This window comes from Peromyscus eremicus, chromosome 1 (genome assembly GCF_949786415.1).
Source record: "Peromyscus eremicus chromosome 1, PerEre_H2_v1, whole genome shotgun sequence".
NCBI classification, from domain to species: domain Eukaryota; kingdom Metazoa; phylum Chordata; class Mammalia; order Rodentia; family Cricetidae; genus Peromyscus; species Peromyscus eremicus.
Window position 1 is genome coordinate 58,821,825 of NC_081416.1, and position 19,189 is coordinate 58,841,013.

The window sequence follows — 19,189 nt, forward strand, 5'->3', positions numbered from 1 at the left end:
TTTGTTTGAGGCAGCTAAGCATGCTGGCTTCCTGTCACCGGCAAATGGAATGGACTCCCCGCTTCCAGCAAGCAAATGGCCCAGCAAAGTCTGGACTGATGGGGGATTACAGAGGGTTGGGGCACAGTTCACCCCATACCCAATAGCATATGAAGCTTTGATAGTGCCCTGTGCACTGCTTCTGATACTTCCTGGGGTTCCATCCTATACTGTATAACACCCCCCATCCCCACCTCTGGAACTGGTCAGGCCCATTCAAGAGACAGCACAGTGTGGCACATTTAAAAAGGCAGATTTAATAGAAAGAATCATCAGCAAGACTAAGAGGATCCTATCTAGTTTTACAGAATACCCTGAGTTTTGAGGGCCAGTGTCCCTAACGAGAATGGGTCCCCTCCGCACCACTGGAACTCCTATTGGGGAAGGTGTGGCTGAGGCCCTTGGCTGGTGATACATTCTGGGTTGTCTAAGCCAAATCTGTTTACCCTCGAACCAAGTGTCTTGGGGTGAACAATAAGCACCTTCCAGAAGAGGGCAGATGGCTAAGCTGCTAGGTGGGTGAGTCCTCAGGGCGTCTTGTCCTGGAAACGGTCTCATGTCACAAAGACTTTAGCAGATTAGCCAGGGACTGTGAAGTCCCTACCATTGTGACTTCCCAGTCCACTGCCTGGCACTCCTGGGGTAAGAACAAGAAACGAGAACCTAAAGACAAAGCCTTCTTCCTGCAATGGCCTCTGAGCCCTCTGCTGATCAACACTGCATACTTCTTCAGACAAAAATGGCCCAGGGGTCCAGTCCACCATGGCAGAACAGGAGGGGAAGGGGGCAGTGTCAAAATCCTTAGATCCCACATTGTCTCCAATTTTAACAGGACGGCCCAGTCCTGGGAGACACATGGTAAGCCTAAGTCATCCGGGCAACACAGATCAAGGGCTCCCAACATAGACAGACATGAAAGGGGTCGTCTGCCCTCAGGATGCTCAACCAAGAAAACTGCCAGTCTGCTGGAGGGTCAGTCCAGCTGCCACCAGACAGACACTGTTGGGCACCAGGCTCTCCACTTTCCAGATGAGCAAACTGACACCCCTGCAGGAGGAAGCCGGGATGCTAGCCCCCATGCATCCAACTCCACGCATTCGATAAAGCCTCCCTATGCTTCCCAGGATGGTCCTCAGAAGATTCCAGGCAGCAGGCGGTAGGGCACTGCGGCCGTGTAGCGCTCCCAGTCACGGCCATACTTGTTGGCACAGCGGTGTTCGTCACGGAGGCAGCGGTGGGTGAGCAGGATAGTCATGTAGATGATGTAGAAGTAGGGGAGGAGGTGGCCGCCACCACAAGCCAGGCAGTAGGCTAGGCTGCCCATCAGATCCCCAGTATAATTGAAGTGGCGGGCCACACCCCAGAAGCCCGACACCAACAGCTTGCTGTGGTGTTTCTGCCCATCGGCTGATGTGTAGGAGCACTCAATGGCCTTGGGCTTCTTGCCCCAGATGAGGCAGCGTCCATCGGTCCTACGGAACAGGTCCTTCTGATGGTTGGTTATTCGGAAGATATAGTAACCCACCAGGCCGAGCAGCAGGATGCCCACAGCATTGGGAGTGGAGAGCTCCACAGGGTGGTACACCAAGTACAGGCCCTGTAGGGAGAGAGGGGAGGAGGAGAGAGATGAAGGGTGGCCCATCATGGAGCGCAGTGGGCAGCAGTGTGGGCTGAGGAGGGCAGACCCTGACCCTGCCCCAGACACATCACACCAGTTTCCTTTTCCGTTAAGTAAGATACATAGGGCCAGGCATAATGGCACACATCTGTAGTCCCAGGACTCAGGGGGATGAGGCAGGAGGGCTGCAAGTTCAAGACCTGCTTGGACAGTTTATTAAAACCTCATCAGACCTCGTTTCAAAATAAGTAAGAGGAGAGGGCAGAAGATGTGGCGCAGTGATAGAACAGTTGCTTAGCATGCCCAGGGTCCAGGTGCCACTCCAAGGACTGGCAAGCAGAGGGAGAGAGAGGGAGGGCAAGGGAGGGGAGGAAGAAAACAGGTTGAATACACTCAGCCCCTCAACACCCTCCCTGGTTACAGGGTCTACTGCTTTCTGATCACTCGACTGACTGGGTTCGGCAGCTGCTGCATTCTGTGTGCCAATGAAGACAACCATGTTTACATCATCGCAAGGGCTAAAAACTGTCATTGGATCACCATTGGTTGGAACTGGTAAATCATTCTACTGTACAAAAGTAAACTATACAACACATAAGACAATGTGAATATCGTGATGACAGCTGATTTTATTTATCAACTTGGGTAGACCACTGTACTCATATTTGGTCAACCACAAGTTGTGAGGATGAGACTAACATTTATTTATTTTTGTGTGTGTGTGCATGTGTATGCACCTGAGTACACATGAAACAATCAGAAGAAAGTGTCTGCTGTCCTCCTCTGTCACGCTCCACCTTCTCCTTTGAGGCTGGATCTCTCCCTGAACCTGGGGCTCAAGTTTTCTTGGCTAGGCTAGGAGCTAAGAAGGCTCAGTCATCCTTCTGTTTCTGCCCTAGGGTTACAGGCATGCATGGGACTCCCAGTTTGTTCTCTGGGTGCTGGGATCTGAACTCTGGTCCTCCTGATGATGCAGCACACACTCTTAACCCTTGAGGTTATCTCTCCAGCTGAGATTAACATTTAAATAAGCACCGAGTAAAGCAGATGAACACCCCCCTCATGGCAGGTGCCCAATCAATGCAAACACCGGACCATGTGAGCTGCTCATGGCTGGTGAGGACCTACAGTTAGTGAAAGTCGGGGGCTGACACCATCCAAGTCCTTACTCTCCACCCTCCTCCTCCTTGCTGGGAACTACCGCTTTCCCAGCACCCTTGCATAGGTAGCCAGATCACTTCCACAGCCCATGTCACCATCAGCTACGCAAGCAGCTGCCAGAGGCCCACCTCACCGACTCCCACCTGGAGAGGCCAACAAGAGCCCTTCTGTGCTGCTCTGAACTCCTCCCAGCCTCTGATGAGCAGGCACACTTCTACCATGGTGCGGACATAGCCGAGAGGTGGGGATTAGGACATACAGCCCAGCTTGAGTCACTGCTGGCCACCCTGATGGCTCTACCCTGCCTGGTTGAGCTGGGGGTTCTGCCCTGACATGCTCATATGGGTGCAATCCCAGGGCTTCCCAGACCAACTACAGGTGGTTACAGTGGATCAGCCTAACATGGTTCAAAAGCTATTCCACACCATCTGCTGCTCAATTTCTGTACAGTTCTCAGCAGCTCTCCAGGCCTTATGTGGGATAACTTTGCCCAGCCATGGCCACGAGGGCAAGGCTGAGCTTCCGTTGGTAGGCCAGGTGAGTTATATGCACTTTGGATACTTTCAGTGCAGAGTGGGTGGAGTGGGAACCAAATCCCATGATGGGTCAAGGATATCTGTGATACAAGGAACTTTCCCCCCATGGGAGAAGACACTGGTCCAGTGAGCCCCAGGGGCTAACACCTTGGCAAGCTCAACATACGTATCTGCTCAGGAGCAGCTGAAGACCACACAGTCAATGCCCACGAGGCTGGTCATCCTGTCCCAGCACCCTGGCTCCTCACCTGCAGTGTGTAGAGGTAGGGCAGCCACACGCAGTCACCCCAGCCCAGGTACCACCCAAAGTGGTCATGGCAGATGTCAATGGTCTTCAGGTACCAGGTTTCATTCCAGAAGAAATCTAACACATAGATGGCCTGCAAGACAGAGCCACACTGTTACCACCACAGCCCCATGCAAGGGAGGGATGGGGGATGGGCAACTGGGATGTTGTGAAGTAACTTGACTAAGTCACTGTGGGGCTGGGAACAATCATCGGGATGGAGGGGCCACTGTCCATCAGCAGGAGGAGCTCCCAGCTATGGCTCCCACCGGTGACATGAGATGTGGAGCTCAGAGCAGAGGTGACGCAGGATGGAAGGGCTCAGGGACTGTCCCTGGGATGCTGGCCCTGAGTGATAGACACCAACAAAGACATCCACAGGGTGAGTGCCCCAGCTTTGGCCCCTGTCAGCTGCCCCTCAGAACCATGACACACATAAGGTGTCCAAGAAGACTGAGGTCCATTCACAGAGATGGGCAAGAAGCAAAGACCCTGCTTTGCTTTGTCACTTCTCATCTCAAGGGAACATGAGGCCATAAGCTATGACTATGGCTGGGACACAGAGGGAGCCTTCCAGAGACTCCAGACTCATCACTAAGGTGTGTTAGCCACAGTTACATAAGCAACAGTATCAGAGCACCCTGCCCTAGCATGTCCCTTATAAGCGGGGAGTGGCACCTCACACAGGCATGCTGGGATTTGCCTACAATACCCACACACAGTCCCTTGGCTGTGACGGGAAGCTGGCCCGAGGAGCCCAGACCCGGTGCTCTCAGGAAGAGTGGGTCTCTTCTGCATCCATCTCTAGGCCCCAGCACAGAAGGAGCTTCACGGAGGACCACAGAGAGGACTCCTCCCAGAGGCCATGATCCTGGCCATATTACCTACTCCTCAGGTCCACAGGTGCGAACGACCAGAGCCGGTGGAAGGCAGGGACTTACCTCATCCAGTCTGGTCCTACCCCAGCACAGTTAGCCTGCCTGAGCTGTGCCCAAGGCCTCCTGCTGGCCTCCTCCTCCTCTGCAATCATTCTCACCTGGCACCCTGCAGCCCTGCTGGACACAAGCTCCAGGCCACATCCCAACACCACTGGGCATTTTTTCTCACTACTTCTTTTGTTATTACTGTTTTTTTTTTTCCTTTTCTTTTGCACATATGTGTATGCAGTACATGTGTGGGGACACATATATATGTGGGTGCATGTGCCTCGTGTGTGTGTGTGTGTGTGTGTGTGTGTGTGTGTGTGTGTGTATGTGTGTAGGCCAGAGGTTGAAGTCTTCCACTTTATTCATTGAGTCAAGGCCTCTTAGTCAAACCCAGAGCTCAATGATGGCTAATCTCACTAGTCGGCTTACTCTGGAAATCCCCTACCTCTGCCTTCTGAGGCTGGAATTATGGGTGGGCTACCACATCCACCCAGCATTTACATGGATTCTGGGGATCCGAACCCTGGCCTTCATGCTTTTAGGGGAAGTACTTTAACCACAGAGCCATCTCTCCAGTCTTGTTGTTCTTGAAATAGGGTCTCACACCCTGGTCCAGGCAGCTCTCAAACTCAATATGTAGCCCCCAGGCAGCCTTGAACTCACAAGAATCCTCCTGCTGCAGCCTCCTGAGTGATAACTGCTCAGGAGTTGATGGAAATCCCCAAAAGGGCCCATGTTGGTCCCACCTGGCCACAAGCAGCCTAGTTTTCAATGCTCCAGACAGAGGCCCTTCCTCAGCGTCTCAGCCTCTCCCACCACGTGGACTGCACAGGCCACTACTTGTGCCTGGAGTATGCCTGTGGTGTCCCTTCTCTAGCTGGTTAACAAAAGCCCATGTACTCTCAGATCCCATCTGCGTGCAGTCCCTAAGGGCCAGGCGGCATGGTGTCCACCTCGTCCCTCCTGGGGCTAGCACAGTAGCAGTGGCATCCATATAAGGGTAGATTCTCAACATGTGCTCACTGTGGCCTGGAGGGGCCAGCTCTGAATGGATGGCATGCTGAGAAATCTCCCAGAGCCCAGCAGGTATGATGCCTACCCTCCCTAGCTGTAAGCACACTAAGTTACCTGCAGGACATTGACCAAAATCATAGAGTTGGTCACATGGCCATGAAGCTCCTGCTGCTTGGCAGCAAAGGACAGGTTGATAAGGGTCCAGGCCACGATTCCTGGACGTCCATTGAAGAATAGCTTGAAGTCAAACCACTTTCCAATGCGAGGGTTGAACTCAATGCCCATCATATAGTTGTAGAAGAAATTGCCTGTGAATTTGCTTAAAAACATCAACAAAAGATACATTAAAAATTTGTTTTAGATTTATTTTATGTATATGAGTGTTTTACCCTAATGCTTGTCTGTGCATCATATGTATACAGTGTCCTCAGAAGCCAGAAGAGGGCATGGGATCCCCTGGAACTGGAGTTACAGACAGTTGTGAGCTGCCATGTGAGTGCTGGGAATCAAACCCAGGTCCTCTACAAGAGCAGCCAATGCTCTTAACCACTGAGCCATATTCCCCACCCTCCAAAGTCACATTTAATCAACTATCACATCTTGCTACATGTGGCTCATCCAGCTTTGTGGACACCAGTGTTCAGGTGCTGGCAAGTAAAGGAGGCAGCAAGGGTGCAGCCATAACCACGAAGTGTCCACAGAGGGGAGAACATGGCAGTCCTTCCCTCAGCCCCACATCCACATTTGTTCTCGCTTAGAGTGCACAGTGCCAGTGCGCAGCAAAGACACAGAATAAGGATTAAGTGGCAAGTGTCCCATGCTCACAGCCTAAGCTCCAGGGCCCACGTTTCTCCCTGCTCCACAACTTCAGTGACTACTCATGGTCTTGGTCACCTGGGCCCACAGCAGACTCCTTATTCCAGACTAGGGCAGAGAATTAGCTGAGATAACCTGGGTGGAGACCCTTCCTAGGTATAGCCTACTGTGTACGCACAGGGATTACTGCTAGCTACGACAGCAGGTTCTCATGTCTACTTCCCACCGTCAGGCTAAGCAGAAAGAACTAAAACATCAATCACATCTGCAAAAGCAGCAACAGCCCTGGAAGCCACAAAGGGCAGCACGGCAGTAACCTGCAGGGCAGGGTAACACAAGCCACACAGCATCCTCATCTGAGTACGGTTCCCCAAGCCAAAACCAACAGCTAAGGATGAAATGTTCTGTTTTCATCTGGATCCCCAGACAAAATTAAGAATTCCAGAAGACCTCACCAAATATCTGCTGATTGGTACATGAGTGGATGGAGGGACAGATGGGTGGATGGATGGGTGGGTGGGTGGATAGATGGGTAAATATATAGATGATTGAGTAGATGGATGGGTGGATGGGTAAGTGGATGGATGAATGAGTGGATAGGTAGATGGAAGGGTGTATGGGTATATAAGTGGGTAGGTAGATGGATAAATAGATATATGAGTGAGTGTACAGTGGGTGGATGGATAGATGAATGGATGGGTTGGTGAGTAGGTTGATGAATGGATATATGGATGGAGAGATAGATGAATGTATGGGTGGGTAGGTGTATAGAAGGTTAGACAAGTGGTTGTGAGGGTAGATGGATGAGTAAATAGATGGTAAGTGGGTAGATGGATAGATGGACAGATGAGTAAATGGATGGGTAGGCAGATGGGATGGAACTGATGGTTGGCCTCTAACCCAAAGTTTCCATGAGAATGCTTCAAGCAAGCAGGGATCTCCTGGGAAGCAGTGATGATAAAAATAACAAGATTCTTTTCCAAGGCTAAGGCTGTTTCACAAGAGATAACCCAAGACAGAGACAATGATCTACCTCTGCCTCACCAGCTGTCCTTCTGGTTTAGCTGCTCCCATGGCAGCCTTGGCTGCCTCTCAAGCGAGAAAACCCAGACTTCCAAAAGGCTGATCCCAGATCCCACTTCTCAAGGCTTCTCAACTTGTCTGCATGGGAGCACACAACGCTGGGTGGAGGTACCTACCATCCATTCTAGGCTTGGCCAGTCACTAAGGAACTTACCAGTCTTCCACACTGGTGGGGAACAGGTAGCCCTTGATCATTGCGAATGTGGACACAGCATAGCCCAGAATGTTGGCACACCATAGCAGTGGGATCCAGTTGTCAAAGATGATGGTGGGGGAGAACCAGGATAGGAGGTAAGCATTCAAAAACCAGAGGAAGTGAGTAATGAGCCAGGCTTGCAGTCCGTTCACCTCATACTTGTTTACAACCCCTGCAGGATCAAACAGAGCACTCTCGTTGGATCACATGGCCTGGCTGTGTACCTGTCTCATGCCCTACCTGCTCCTTGGCCTCTGTTGCTTTAGACCCCTGGCTGGAGCCCCCGGGTACCATTCCAGAAGGGGGGCATCTTCTGTTGCATACCCAGGCTTTCAAGCCAGTGGCACCCCTCACACAGTGAGAAAGTGTCTACTCCTACCAAAGCCAGAGCGGGAGACTTCTATAAGTTGCTTTTCATGCTCTTTAGGTCTGCGAGGTGTTAGCAAGGTCAATCCAGTGGCAGGTAAGGCAAGGCCAACCCTATGTTCTCCCATGCTCCACTTGTGTCTGGTGCAGTGTCTCTCTGAGAGCTCTCTGCTAGAGAAATAGGCGGGATTCCAACCCATGCCATTAGTGGTATGAAGCTGGGCTCCCTGAGGGTTCTTAGAGATGACCCATGGGTTAGTGGTAGGGCTGGGCTTGCCACACCACTGTGAAGCAGTGGGACTAGAGGCCAGCAGAATCAAGGAGTGCATTCCTGAGTGAGGAAGAGCTGTGTCTATGATGGCACGGATGTTTCCGGAACCTTGCAGCCTAGTGGACGACATCCAAACTAAATTAGTTCTTACCTGGGACTCGGTGTGGAAGAGCAGCTCTGGGAGCCAGGGACATGAGGTGGCCAAGGAAAGACACCTACCAACTGAGGGGAAAGGTTACCTGCTGGAGTTACGGCACCTTCTTGGACACCTCCCACATAGCCCGGCAGAAATCTGTGGCAGAAGTCAGGAAGCCAGGAATAAAGAAGCACCTGAAATGGAATTTTAGTCAGAAAGATTGGCAGCCTGCAAGGGATAATTGTATGATTTGACCTGGCCTGATTTGGACAAATATGAACACAAGACACTGAGTTATAGTGCTCCAGGGGCTGGTCAGGCTTCCCAACGAATGTGTAAAAACCTACTCCTGGCCTTGTAACCTCCCAAGTCAAACACATGGGTCCTCCCAACCCCTTTTCAAGGCCATTTATAGACACTGAGGTTCCATCCACACCCTATGAAGCCCACCCTTTCAACATTACCGTTCAAAGTTATGTAATAGGTTTACAAGACCAGGCAACCATCACTACAGTCTGATTTTAAAACACTACCAAAGAGAACCCTAGGAGTGGGGAGAAACAACTTCACTGGTAAGAGCACTGGCTGCTCGTCCAGAGGGCATGGATTCAATTCCCAGCACCAGCACCCACGTGGCGGCTCACAACAGTCTATAATCTCAGTTCCAGGAGATCCTACGCTGTACTCTTCACCGGGCACTGTAAACACAGTGACATACATACCTGTAGGAAAAACACCCACACATAAAATCAATAAATCTTTTGTTTGTTTTTTGAGACAGATTTTCTCTGGGTAGCCCTGGTTCTCCTGCAACTCATTCTGTAGACCAGGCTGGCCTCAAACTCAGAGATCTACCTGTCTCTTCTTCCCGAGTGCTGGGATTAAAGGCATTTGCCACGACCACCCAGGAAAATAAATAAATCTTTAAAAAAATGTTTTTTTTTTAATTTTAAAAAAGGAAGCCCTGTTTCCATTGTCAAGTGCTTCTCATCCTTCTTCCACTCTCCCTGGTAACCACCAATCTTCCAGCCTGTGGATAGGGTCTGGACATTTCACATGAATGCAATCACTCGAACGGGCCTTGGCATCTTCTGCTTGGCACCTGTTTCCAACACTGGTCCAAAGAGCAGCCTGTACCAGAGCTCATTCCTTCCTACAGTTTAAGAGTATTCCACTCATGGACAGACCACATGTTATTTATCCTGTCCTCAACTGGACGGCGGGGCTGTTTGTAGGGAAAAGGGGCTGGCTAAAGAAACTCACCCTGACCCTGGAGCCCAGAACTAGGGAAAGATGGCCCAGATCAGGGTAGAAAGAAACACAGTTTGGCTCAGTCAGATCAGAGCCATCTTTGAGCCTGGCCAACTGACTTGTGAAACCAACCAATCACAGAGCAGGATAGTAGAACCCTGGGCCCAGGGTTGACTCCACCCCTAAGACTTCCTGTGTAAACCACCCTGCCTAGTAAGTAAGAAAAAAAAGCTGTTCTCTCCACCCTGGTAGAGGCAGCTATTCTCCTGGACTCCTCCTTCCCAAATAAATCTCTTTCTCAAGAGTTTTGGGTATGAAGACCTTCATTCACTGGTGCACAGAAGAACCTTGCTGGGACATCGCATAGTGGATTGAGCAAGGGGGAGCTGAACAGAATAACCTTGCTAAGACATCCCATAGTGGATTGAGCAAGGGGGAGCTGAACAGAACAACCTTGCTGAGACATCCCATAGTGGATTGAGCAAGGGGGAGCTGAACAGAAGAACCTTGCTGAGACATCTCATAGTGGATTGAGCAACGGGGGAGCTGAACAGAAGATCCTTGTTGATACGTCGCTCAGTGGATGGAGCAAGAGAGAGCTGGTAGCACTGAGGCAGAGGAGATTGCAGCTCTCCAGAGAGGAGCAGGATTGCTATATCCTTCAGGGAGATCATCCCCCATCACACCAGGTATAGCCTGACTTTCCCGAATAGTCAGGATACCCTTCCCTGCTGAAGCAGTTCCAGGCCTGACTCTCCTGAGAAGTCAGAAAAATTTCCCTTCCAGACTTGGGCTGCTTCTTCGCAGTTCCAGCCCTCAGAGCTGTGCTAAACAGCTCCAGGTGTCCGGGACACCTTCAGGGCAGAGCTGTTGTTCTGAGCAGCTCAAGGTGTCCGGGAGACCTCGCCCTCCAGGGTTGAACTGTCTCCTTGCAGTTCAGCCATCAGGGCTGTCCTAAGCAGCTCAAGGTGCTGCCTGACTCCCTAGGTAGTCAGGACACCAAACCCACAGAGTTGCAAAACATGAACCAGTTTACTTACACTGTTTCTTTGCTTTGGCTGTCATGACTCACGCTATCCTTCTCACCCAAAGGACCAGGGGAATGAAAAGGAGGGGGACCCTGGAGCACAAAAGCTTGGACCCTGGGAGAAATAAGTCTCAATGCAAAGTTCTGCCTGGGGAAATGCAAGTTGATCTGCATTCCATGTGGTTCCCTAACAACTCTGTCCTGGGTGTACACTTAACAACACACCCTGTCCAACATCCAACCTATGAAGGCTGCTTCTGCCCAGTTCACGTCAGAGTGGCTGCATCACAGACAAAAACACACTTGACCAGGATCATCTGAAAACCTGTAGATGGGAGCAGTAGCCTTGGGTTTACCAAGAGTCTACCTAGAACACCCCCTGCCAGGAGCTACTGTGAGAAAGATTCCAGCTGCGTGTAGGGTCTCCCTAAGCCAGCCTACGCCCTCCCAGGCAGTTTCGTTCACTGCCTGGTAGGGCATGCTGCTGAGCTACAGCCAGGTGCTAGAAACCATGAAGGATACAGTATGACACATGTATGCTTCCTGCTCTGTGTATCTGCTTTGGAGGTAACTGCTACATCCCGAGAATATGAGCATCACTCTGAGTCAGAAGTCTGCATCTCAGACAAGACCCTGGCAGCAGAACATGGTCCCCGTCCACTGCACCCCAGCCCTAAGCAAGGACTGACCTGGAAGCTGACCCACAAGGTGTAGAGTTGGACAGCTTTAGCTGTCACAGGTGGCGTCTTGGCCCAGATGTCTGCCAGATTAGCACGGCCAGTGGCTATGTCCACTATGGGGGTGGTCAACGAGCAGCTGTACTGGTCACATGCCATGATGAAGTAGTACACAATGAATGGCGCAAAGAGCAGCAAGAAAATGACGCTGGCCAGGGAGAACCAGTCCACTTCCCTGAGAGAAGGACAAAGGGCAGTCAGCATGAGGCCTCCTGTTCTCAAGCCCAAGGAGACTTACAGACTTCCTTCTGTCCTTTGGAGCCCATGACGGGGCTTTCTAAGACACCTTCCCAGCCCTTGAACCTCACAGGGGTCTCTGAAATGTCTCTCTCATCCCTTGGGCCCTATAGGGGACTCTGAGATTCCCTTTTGCCCCTCAGACCCCATGGTGGGGTACCTAAGACACCCTTCCATCCCTCTGAGACTCTCCTGTCCCTTGAGCCCTCCGATCCCCTTGGGCCACATGGGGATCTCCAAGGTGTCCTCATATGTGTGGGACTCTCCTTCACACCACTCAGAACCTGGTGGGAAAGAGTATCAGCTCAGCAAACCCTCCAGCCAAGGCAAGTCTCTCAGGCTGCTCCTGTGTCATTACCAGAAGGTGTCCTATCTGTGGTCACCAACAAAAAGCCCAGGCATGAGCACAGGGAACTCTTCAGGACCCTAAAGGCCAGGAGCTTCCCCAGTCCTTAGGCAGGGAGGATACTGAACACACAAGGTACTCAAGTGCTCAATGGCAGAGCACCATGACACCAACACAGGGCCCCTAGGTTGATGGCAGGGCTCCAGATGGTCCTTATGCCATCTGAAATACCTGGAATCCTGGCAGGGTAGGGCAGAGGAAAGTCACACACCTGCCCTCATGTGATAGGTGATAAGTTGCATTCAAAACATAGTCATGGTGAAAATAGCTTGGCAAATTACCTTTAGGCAGTGAGCATGGGGCACTTATGGATCCTTTCCCTGAGATATCTCAGGATATATACACACAGATATCTCAATATACAAGGGCGGGGGGGAGTCAGACATGAGACTGTTTCCAGCCCCAAGCACTTCAGACAAGGAATAGTCTACCCAAAATGGTTTCAAGGTCTTCTTTCCAGTTCTTTATTTTGTAGAACAGGAAACAGCTTAGCTTTCATTTGTCTTTAAAGAAAATAATGAATTTTTTCTAGGTCCATAACATCCCTGAGGCTGAAACCCTGGAGATCCCAGGTCACCCTCCAGCTAGTAAAACACATGAGCCCCTTACCAGGCCCGGCCCCACTGTCCTTGAGATTCGGCCTTGCCATTCGGACTCTTGGTTTTGGGGGCGTTGTGCTGGGATTTTGAAGCCATCAGGTCCTGAGGGAAGAAGAGGGCTTTAGATTCTCCCAGAAAGCCAGACCCCACCAGGACTTGAGCGGTGACCAGAACAGACGACGATTTTTACAGCTTCTCAGCACCTCATCACCCACACCAGATTCTGGGGTGGGAAGCTAGGGGGAGAAGGTGCTTCAGGCACACTCCTGTCAAAACTTTCCATGGTGAGAGGTATTTTGTCACATAACGTGAGAGCTGCGGCAGCAAGTCAATCCAACAGGGAAACTTCTGCAGAAACAGTGGAGCAGAAAGAGACGGGCCCCTCTGTTCACCCCAAGTCTGGCTCCAGGCTCTCTGGGCACTCCCTGCTTACATCTGTAGAATCGATACAGAGAAAGACAATTGCCTCTGGCTGGGGAGAGCTTTGGCCTGCTCACAAGCCTAAGGACCAGAGTTTGGATCTCCATGACCCACACAAATCCCAGGTAAGCATGGCAGCTCATCTGTAATTCTAGCCTCAGGAAGCAGAGACAGGGTCCCCAGAGCAACACTCGCCGTATGAGAGAGCTCCAGGTTTAGGTTTAGTCTTTAGAAAAGATTGCCACCTGCCTCAAGGAAAACAGAGAGCCACTGAGAAACTCCACAAGGACGCGTGTGCACACACACACACAAAGTACACACACAAAAAGAAAAGGGGACAAGGGAGAGATCTACCTCTAAGAAGTCTTTGCTCTCTGGCGATTCTGGCCTCAGAACCTGTGCTGCCTGGATATGCCAGCCTGCTTCTGACAGCCCACCCCCAGACGCTGTCACATTGCTTCTCGCCCAGCAGCACACAATGCACGTGGCATATTTGCAGTCCCATGCAATGGGGCCCCTATCTCCTCCATCTCTGGTGCCTACACTTATGACAGTAAATCCAGGGCCACGTGCCCACATGCCTTCCAGGAGGCTCAACAGAGGGCACTGGCATTCTTCTAGCCCTGACTCACAGATAAGACCCAAGGATATAAAGCTTGGCACCAACATTACTTTCTGGTAATTTAACAGGTTGAAAAATTGAAAAAGCCAGTGAAGAAAGAACTTCAGACCTAAACACCGAAGACACTAAAGAAGGCTGCCCACAGAATGCACATCTTTCTGTCTTTTGGAGACAGGGTCTTACTAGTCTGTAGCCTAGACTAGCCCGGAACTCACAGCAATCCCTCTGTCTCAGCCTCAAAGTTGCTGTGATCCACCACACCCAGCAATTACATGCATCTTCTAGGATGAAAAAAAAAAAAAAAAAAAACAAAAAAACAAAAACTAACAAAAAGCAAGGGCTGACGAGATGGTGCAGTGGATAAAGGTGCCTCTTGCTGAGGTGGACAGCCTGAGTTCAATCCCTGACCCAGGTGGGAGAGGGAGAGAATCAACTCTTAAGGTTGTCCTCTGACCTCTGTGCACTATGGCATACCCCCTCGCTCCAAAAAAAAAAGGAAATAAAATGTGATTTGTGCATGCTAGTGATGAGCCAGGTCAGCAGAGAGCATGTGTCTAGTGCTGTGGCTCAGTTGGTAGAGCCTAGCAGGCACAAAGCCCCGAGTTCAATCCCCAATACCACATAAACTGGGTGTGGTCCTGCACACCTGCAATCCCGGCACACAGGAGATGGAGGCAGGAGGATTAGGAGTTCAAGGCCGTCCTAAACTACACAGAAAGTTCAAGGCCAGCTTGGTTTACATGAGACTCTGGAAAAAATACAATAGTAAATATTTTTTTTTAATAGTAAATATTTTAAATTTATCTGGAGGTCATGTATCTGGCCATACTTCTGTCACAGGCAACAAATCCTGTGGAAAAAAGTACAGCCTGTGCAGGGCAGCTGGGTAGAGGGGACCAAGGGTAGAGGGGATCCTTTTCCACTCTCGAGCCTCACAGAACAACGGGCATGTGACTGGTGCACTGATTTCTTCATTTGGGGGTGACTTTTTTGAGATTTTACTTTTATCTTATGTGTATGGAGATTTTGCCTGCATTTATGTCTGTACACCATTTGTATACGTTACTCCCAGAAGAGAATGCCAGGTCTCCTGGAACTGTAGGGAGTTGGAGATGGTTGTGAGCCACCATGTGGGTGCTGGGCATCAACCCCAGGTCTTCTGGGAGAGCAGCCAGCACTCTCTGCCACAGGGCAACCTCTCCAGCCCCTTCTTCAGTTTTTAAACGCTGCCCACGCTCACAAGCATTGTGAGCAACACACTCACCTTTGACCTCTGGGCCAGAGGTTTCACAACAGAATGGAGTTGTCTTTCTTAGAAGTTGGCTTTCAAAATGTCCAGGCTCAGAAGTCCCCCAAGGTCTGCTCAATCCTTGTCCATATACTGAGCAACACTCTGTCAGAGAGGCCCCAAAGTTACCCAAGGAGCTGAAATGTCAAGGTCAAAGGCAGATAAGGATCCACACTGCATGTATCAAGGCCACTGCTGATATCAAGCAGGGGACAAGCTCAGGGCTTGTCACTCAACGCTCAACAGAGTCTATCTAGGGTGACTGAGCCATGTCAGCAGAGAGCATGGAGGTCTGTGCTGCAGTGGGTGGATGGAAAGTTTCATAGAGGCTCAGAAGTGCTGGACCCAGCACAGGCAAGCCACAGATGTTAAGAGATTCTCCTAGGATGCTGACAGCTCTACCTGCACGTGCAAAACCATTCTGACACTCCCTGGTACCATCCCTTACCCTGGAGCTGGCACATTCCCATGGAACACACTAGAAAGCCACTGATGCCAAAAACACAGAGGAGCTCAGAAAACAACCTGTACTGGGAACCAGTCTCTATGGGAATGCAAGAGAATTGGGGACCTATTGAGTGTCCCATAGCACATAAGTCTATGTCCCCAAGGATTTGTGTTGGTCATCGTTACAAAAGATAGATGAAGAAGGTTCACTGGTGTCCCACTTGTTATATGAAACCAATGGACCAGGCACAGTGATGCATGTCTTTAACCCCAGCACTTAGGAGGCAGAAGCAGACAAAGCTCTGTGAGTTTGAGGCCAGCCTGGAATACACAGTGAATTCCAGAACAGCAGAGCAACAACAACAACAGAAAAGAAAGAAAGAAAGAAAGAAAGAAAGAAAGAAAGAAAGAAAGAAAGAAAGAAAGAAAGAAAGAAAGAAAGAAAGGAGAAAGAAAAAGAAAGAAAGAAAGAAAGAAAGAAAGAAAGAAAGAAAGAAAGAAAGAAAGAAAGAAAGAAAGAAAGAAAATGACTCAGGTCAAGGTAGCCTGGCCACACAGCAACTGGAAAAACATCCACCAAACTAAGGCGATGGGATGATTTCAATGACACTTCAGGAAGAGAAAAGCAAAAAGTGCTCACGCTGTAGAGCTGAGGGGAGGGGCCGTGAGTGGTGCCAACCTGTAAAGGAAACTACTGCTACCAGGATGGTTGGTTGTGAAAGCAGAACACCTGTGGCCTTGAGAGGTGGCACCCAGCACAGAGGAAGGTAGCAGGCCTGTCTTTCTGGATGGCCATGTAGCCTTGAACTTGATGTGTAGCCAAGAATGACCTTGAATTCCTGACTCTTCAGCCTTCAGTACTAGAGTTGTAGGTGTATGCCACCACAGTTTTTAATTACTATTATTTATTTATCCTGTGGAGGGGAGCACGTGTAGAGGTCAGCAGACAGTTACTAAATCAGCAGAAAGCACAAACCTATGGCGTCGAGCCATCTAGACTAACCTTCCGGTTACTGGGGCATGGCAAACCAAAACAAATCTTTCAGCATCTCTCATGGTTTCTGCAGGTCAGAAATTAGGGGAGGGATGGGCTGCAGGGGTGTGTTATAGGAGTAGCCAGCTGTACATTAAGTTTTAGATGCCCAGATTCTCCTCCCACAGGCCCATGTGGGCTGACTTGGCCTAGCTCATGGGTGGCCTTGAGCCAGTGAGAACACTCACAAGGGCAGTTGCTGGGGGAAGGGGAGCCTTTCAGATCTCGCCCTGGAGACCCTAGTAGCCACAGCTCAGTCATTTCACATCCTGAAGGGGCAACAGGAAGGTACGGCTAGAGGAGATGCTGCTGGGGCTGTCATGGGATGACACAGCCTGTCACCAGCAACTACCAGCCATCCAGCATCTGCCAAGAGCCAGGTGCCCAGCCTACCTGAAGAATGAGCAATGTTACACCCACCTACACAGACGAAACTCCGGGGAAGAGGAAGGCAGGGCAATACCAGCCTAGGAGACAAGGCTGGGTCTGTTACTCTACTTTGGCACACTGGGAGTCTGTGAAGTAATGACATGGCTAACTGCATACCAGATTCCAGGGACCTTCCATGTAGGGAGGCATCTACGTTGCTGGAATTTTCCAGAAGCAATAGGGTGTCCAATCTGGAGATTTGTTAGCCCCAGGTGTGGTGTTGGATTTTAAGATAAAAAGGTAGGAAATCCTGGAAATGGATGGGTGGTGAGAAACATGTCCACCTGCATGGACCGACAGGAATTTATCCTGGGAAATACTCTGGGTGGTGGCAGTGGGCAGATGCAATTACTTTTTGTAGTGCCTCGTACAGACATGAAAAGTTATGTCACACCCACTGACAATCACCAGAGAAATCAGATGCTCTGGCACCCAGTGCCACAAAGAGCTGGCTCTGCAGGTGTCAGCGGGGCCAGCACCTCCCATATCATGAAAGGAACCAGAAGATGAGAGGTTCCATTTGGGTCCTCTGAGAGCATTACAAGTCGGGACACACTGGGTTTTGCTCCCTTTTTCTAACAGACAAGCTTCTGTAGCTAAATGGCATCTGTTAGTCTACTGTGCCCCACCACTTTCCCCAGGTCAAGTGAGGCTGGCTTCTGGAGTGACCCAAGGCTGCAGAACTCTGGTCTGACTTGTCTTGAAAGTTTGGGGTCCCTGTGGAGGAACTGCAGTTCCTGGAGGCCCCAGAAATAAGCATGAGCCCAACGAGGAAGGAAATGACCTGACACCCTGATCCCTGATTCTTTGGAATAATTTCTGGTTCTACCCAAAGCTATAGGTTCTCTGCTTTTCAGAAGTTCCAAAATATCCATCAGATGTGAAACCGAGTGTTTTCTCCTCCCTCAAGTCCATCCCAGGCCTTATTACCCTCCCAGGTTGTTCACAGATTTATTATTTACACATATCCACTGTTCAACCTTTCTGTCCAAAAGCTTTTTTGTTGTTTGGTTGTTTGGTTGGTTGTTTTACCAATTCTTTGGTAGCACAGCCTTACTCTACCTGCTCGGTCTACCTCTTCCTGGCATGCAGACCTACTACGCCCATCGGCTACTTTGGCTCTTTGTTTTGTTTTAAGGAGCAGTTTCAGGAAGATTCTATCAAAAGTAGCTCAAAAATTAAGGATGTTCTGTTGTTTGAATTCGTCCTCTGAAAACCATCTTGATCTTTAGTGGGGTGGGGGACTCTCCACAACCTGGAGAAGCCAGGTATGCCTAGAACTTCCCAGGACCCTCATGCCAGCAGGTAATCCATCTATCTCCTGGGAGAATAATTAGAATCATTCAAATCCTCCTGAAAAGATTCACCAAGCTGTATGTACCCTGGGGTAGGAACATGGGCCAAAGGGTGTGTGTCTACACTTGCCCCTCTACATCTGAGCATTCGCAGGTCCCCCAGGGAACTGGGTCCTCATCCCACAGGAGATGGCTGCCTCTCCTAGCCACAGGCCCCAGCTAAGCAGAGCAAGGTCCACCGCCATACTTACAGGTTCACCTGCCCATCTGAGCAAGCATCCCCTACGTCCCCCGACCCCCAACCACTGGGCCCACAGTCCCCTTCCCCTAGTACACATCTCTCTAAACTCAAGCACACAGCCCCCTGTCCTGTGTACATGCCCCTGATCTGCACACTGGTCCCTCGTCTGAGCAAACGCCCCCAAATCTGCACATTTGTTCCCCAATCTCCCCAAAACCTGTGCAAACGTGCATGCCCCAGTCGACATACACATTTGGATCACACGCACATCCTCCCATCTCACACACCGCCTCTTTTCCTGAATACTCACCCTCCACCCCCACCCCCACCCCCACCCCGCAATCTGTACATACGGCCCCCTCTCCTGCACTCTCGAAGCCCCCCACCCTCTGTCTGTGCGCAAGGTCCCATTCTCGCACTCTGTCCTGGTCAGTGCACACAAAACCTCACCTGCTTGCCGGGTTCAGTCGGTTGACCCGCGTTCTCCAGCCGAGCCCCAAGTGTCTGTCTGAAGCCCCGCCCCAGGTGACGTGATATCATGGGCGACCAACTGGGAGTGGATTTCGAGAGCCGCGCCCTGCAATTGGTGAAGGCGGTGAGCTGACTCGGAGCCCACCGGGACCGCCAGTCGGCCGCGGCGGGCTTGAGATTGACAGCAGGGCCGGCCCCGCCCCTCCCACGCCCCCGGGGGTGTCTGGTTCTACCCCGC

The 19,189-nt window shown here is 50.8% G+C and overlaps 1 protein-coding gene across 2 annotated transcripts; it reads right to left on the bottom strand.

Annotated features, from left to right (window-relative positions):
- Positions 1-276: 276 nt before the first annotated feature.
- Positions 277-19,035, bottom strand: Dhcr7 (7-dehydrocholesterol reductase). Of its 2 annotated transcripts, none has more exons than XM_059264068.1 (9): positions 18,931-19,035; positions 15,012-15,172; positions 12,716-12,807; positions 11,416-11,638; positions 8,552-8,642; positions 7,634-7,847; positions 5,695-5,899; positions 3,603-3,734; positions 277-1,636 (listed from the first exon to the last, which is right to left on the bottom strand). In XM_059264068.1, the coding sequence occupies exons 3-9, from the start codon at positions 12,799-12,801 to the stop codon at positions 1,172-1,174; spliced, it is 1,416 nt and encodes a 471-aa protein (XP_059120051.1). In that variant the 5' UTR covers positions 12,802-12,807; positions 15,012-15,172; positions 18,931-19,035; the 3' UTR covers positions 277-1,171. The 2 variants fall into 2 exon arrangements, with proteins under 2 accessions (XP_059120051.1, XP_059120060.1); XM_059264077.1 differs by having other exon boundaries at positions 15,012-15,140; positions 18,931-18,981.
- Positions 19,036-19,189: the final 154 nt, after the last annotated feature.

Coding starts and splice junctions, on each gene's coding strand:
- Dhcr7 (XM_059264068.1), bottom strand. CDS start 12,801: ATGGCTTCAAAATCCCAGCACAACGCCCCCAAAACCAAGAGTCCGAAT. Junction 8,643..11,415: donor CCTTGTGGGTCAGCTTCCAG/GTCAGTCCTTGC, acceptor ATTCCATTTCAG/GTGCTTCTTTATTCCTGGCT. Junction 7,848..8,551: donor AGGTGCCGTAACTCCAGCAG/GTAACCTTTCCC, acceptor TTGATCCTGCAG/GGGTTGTAAACAAGTATGAG.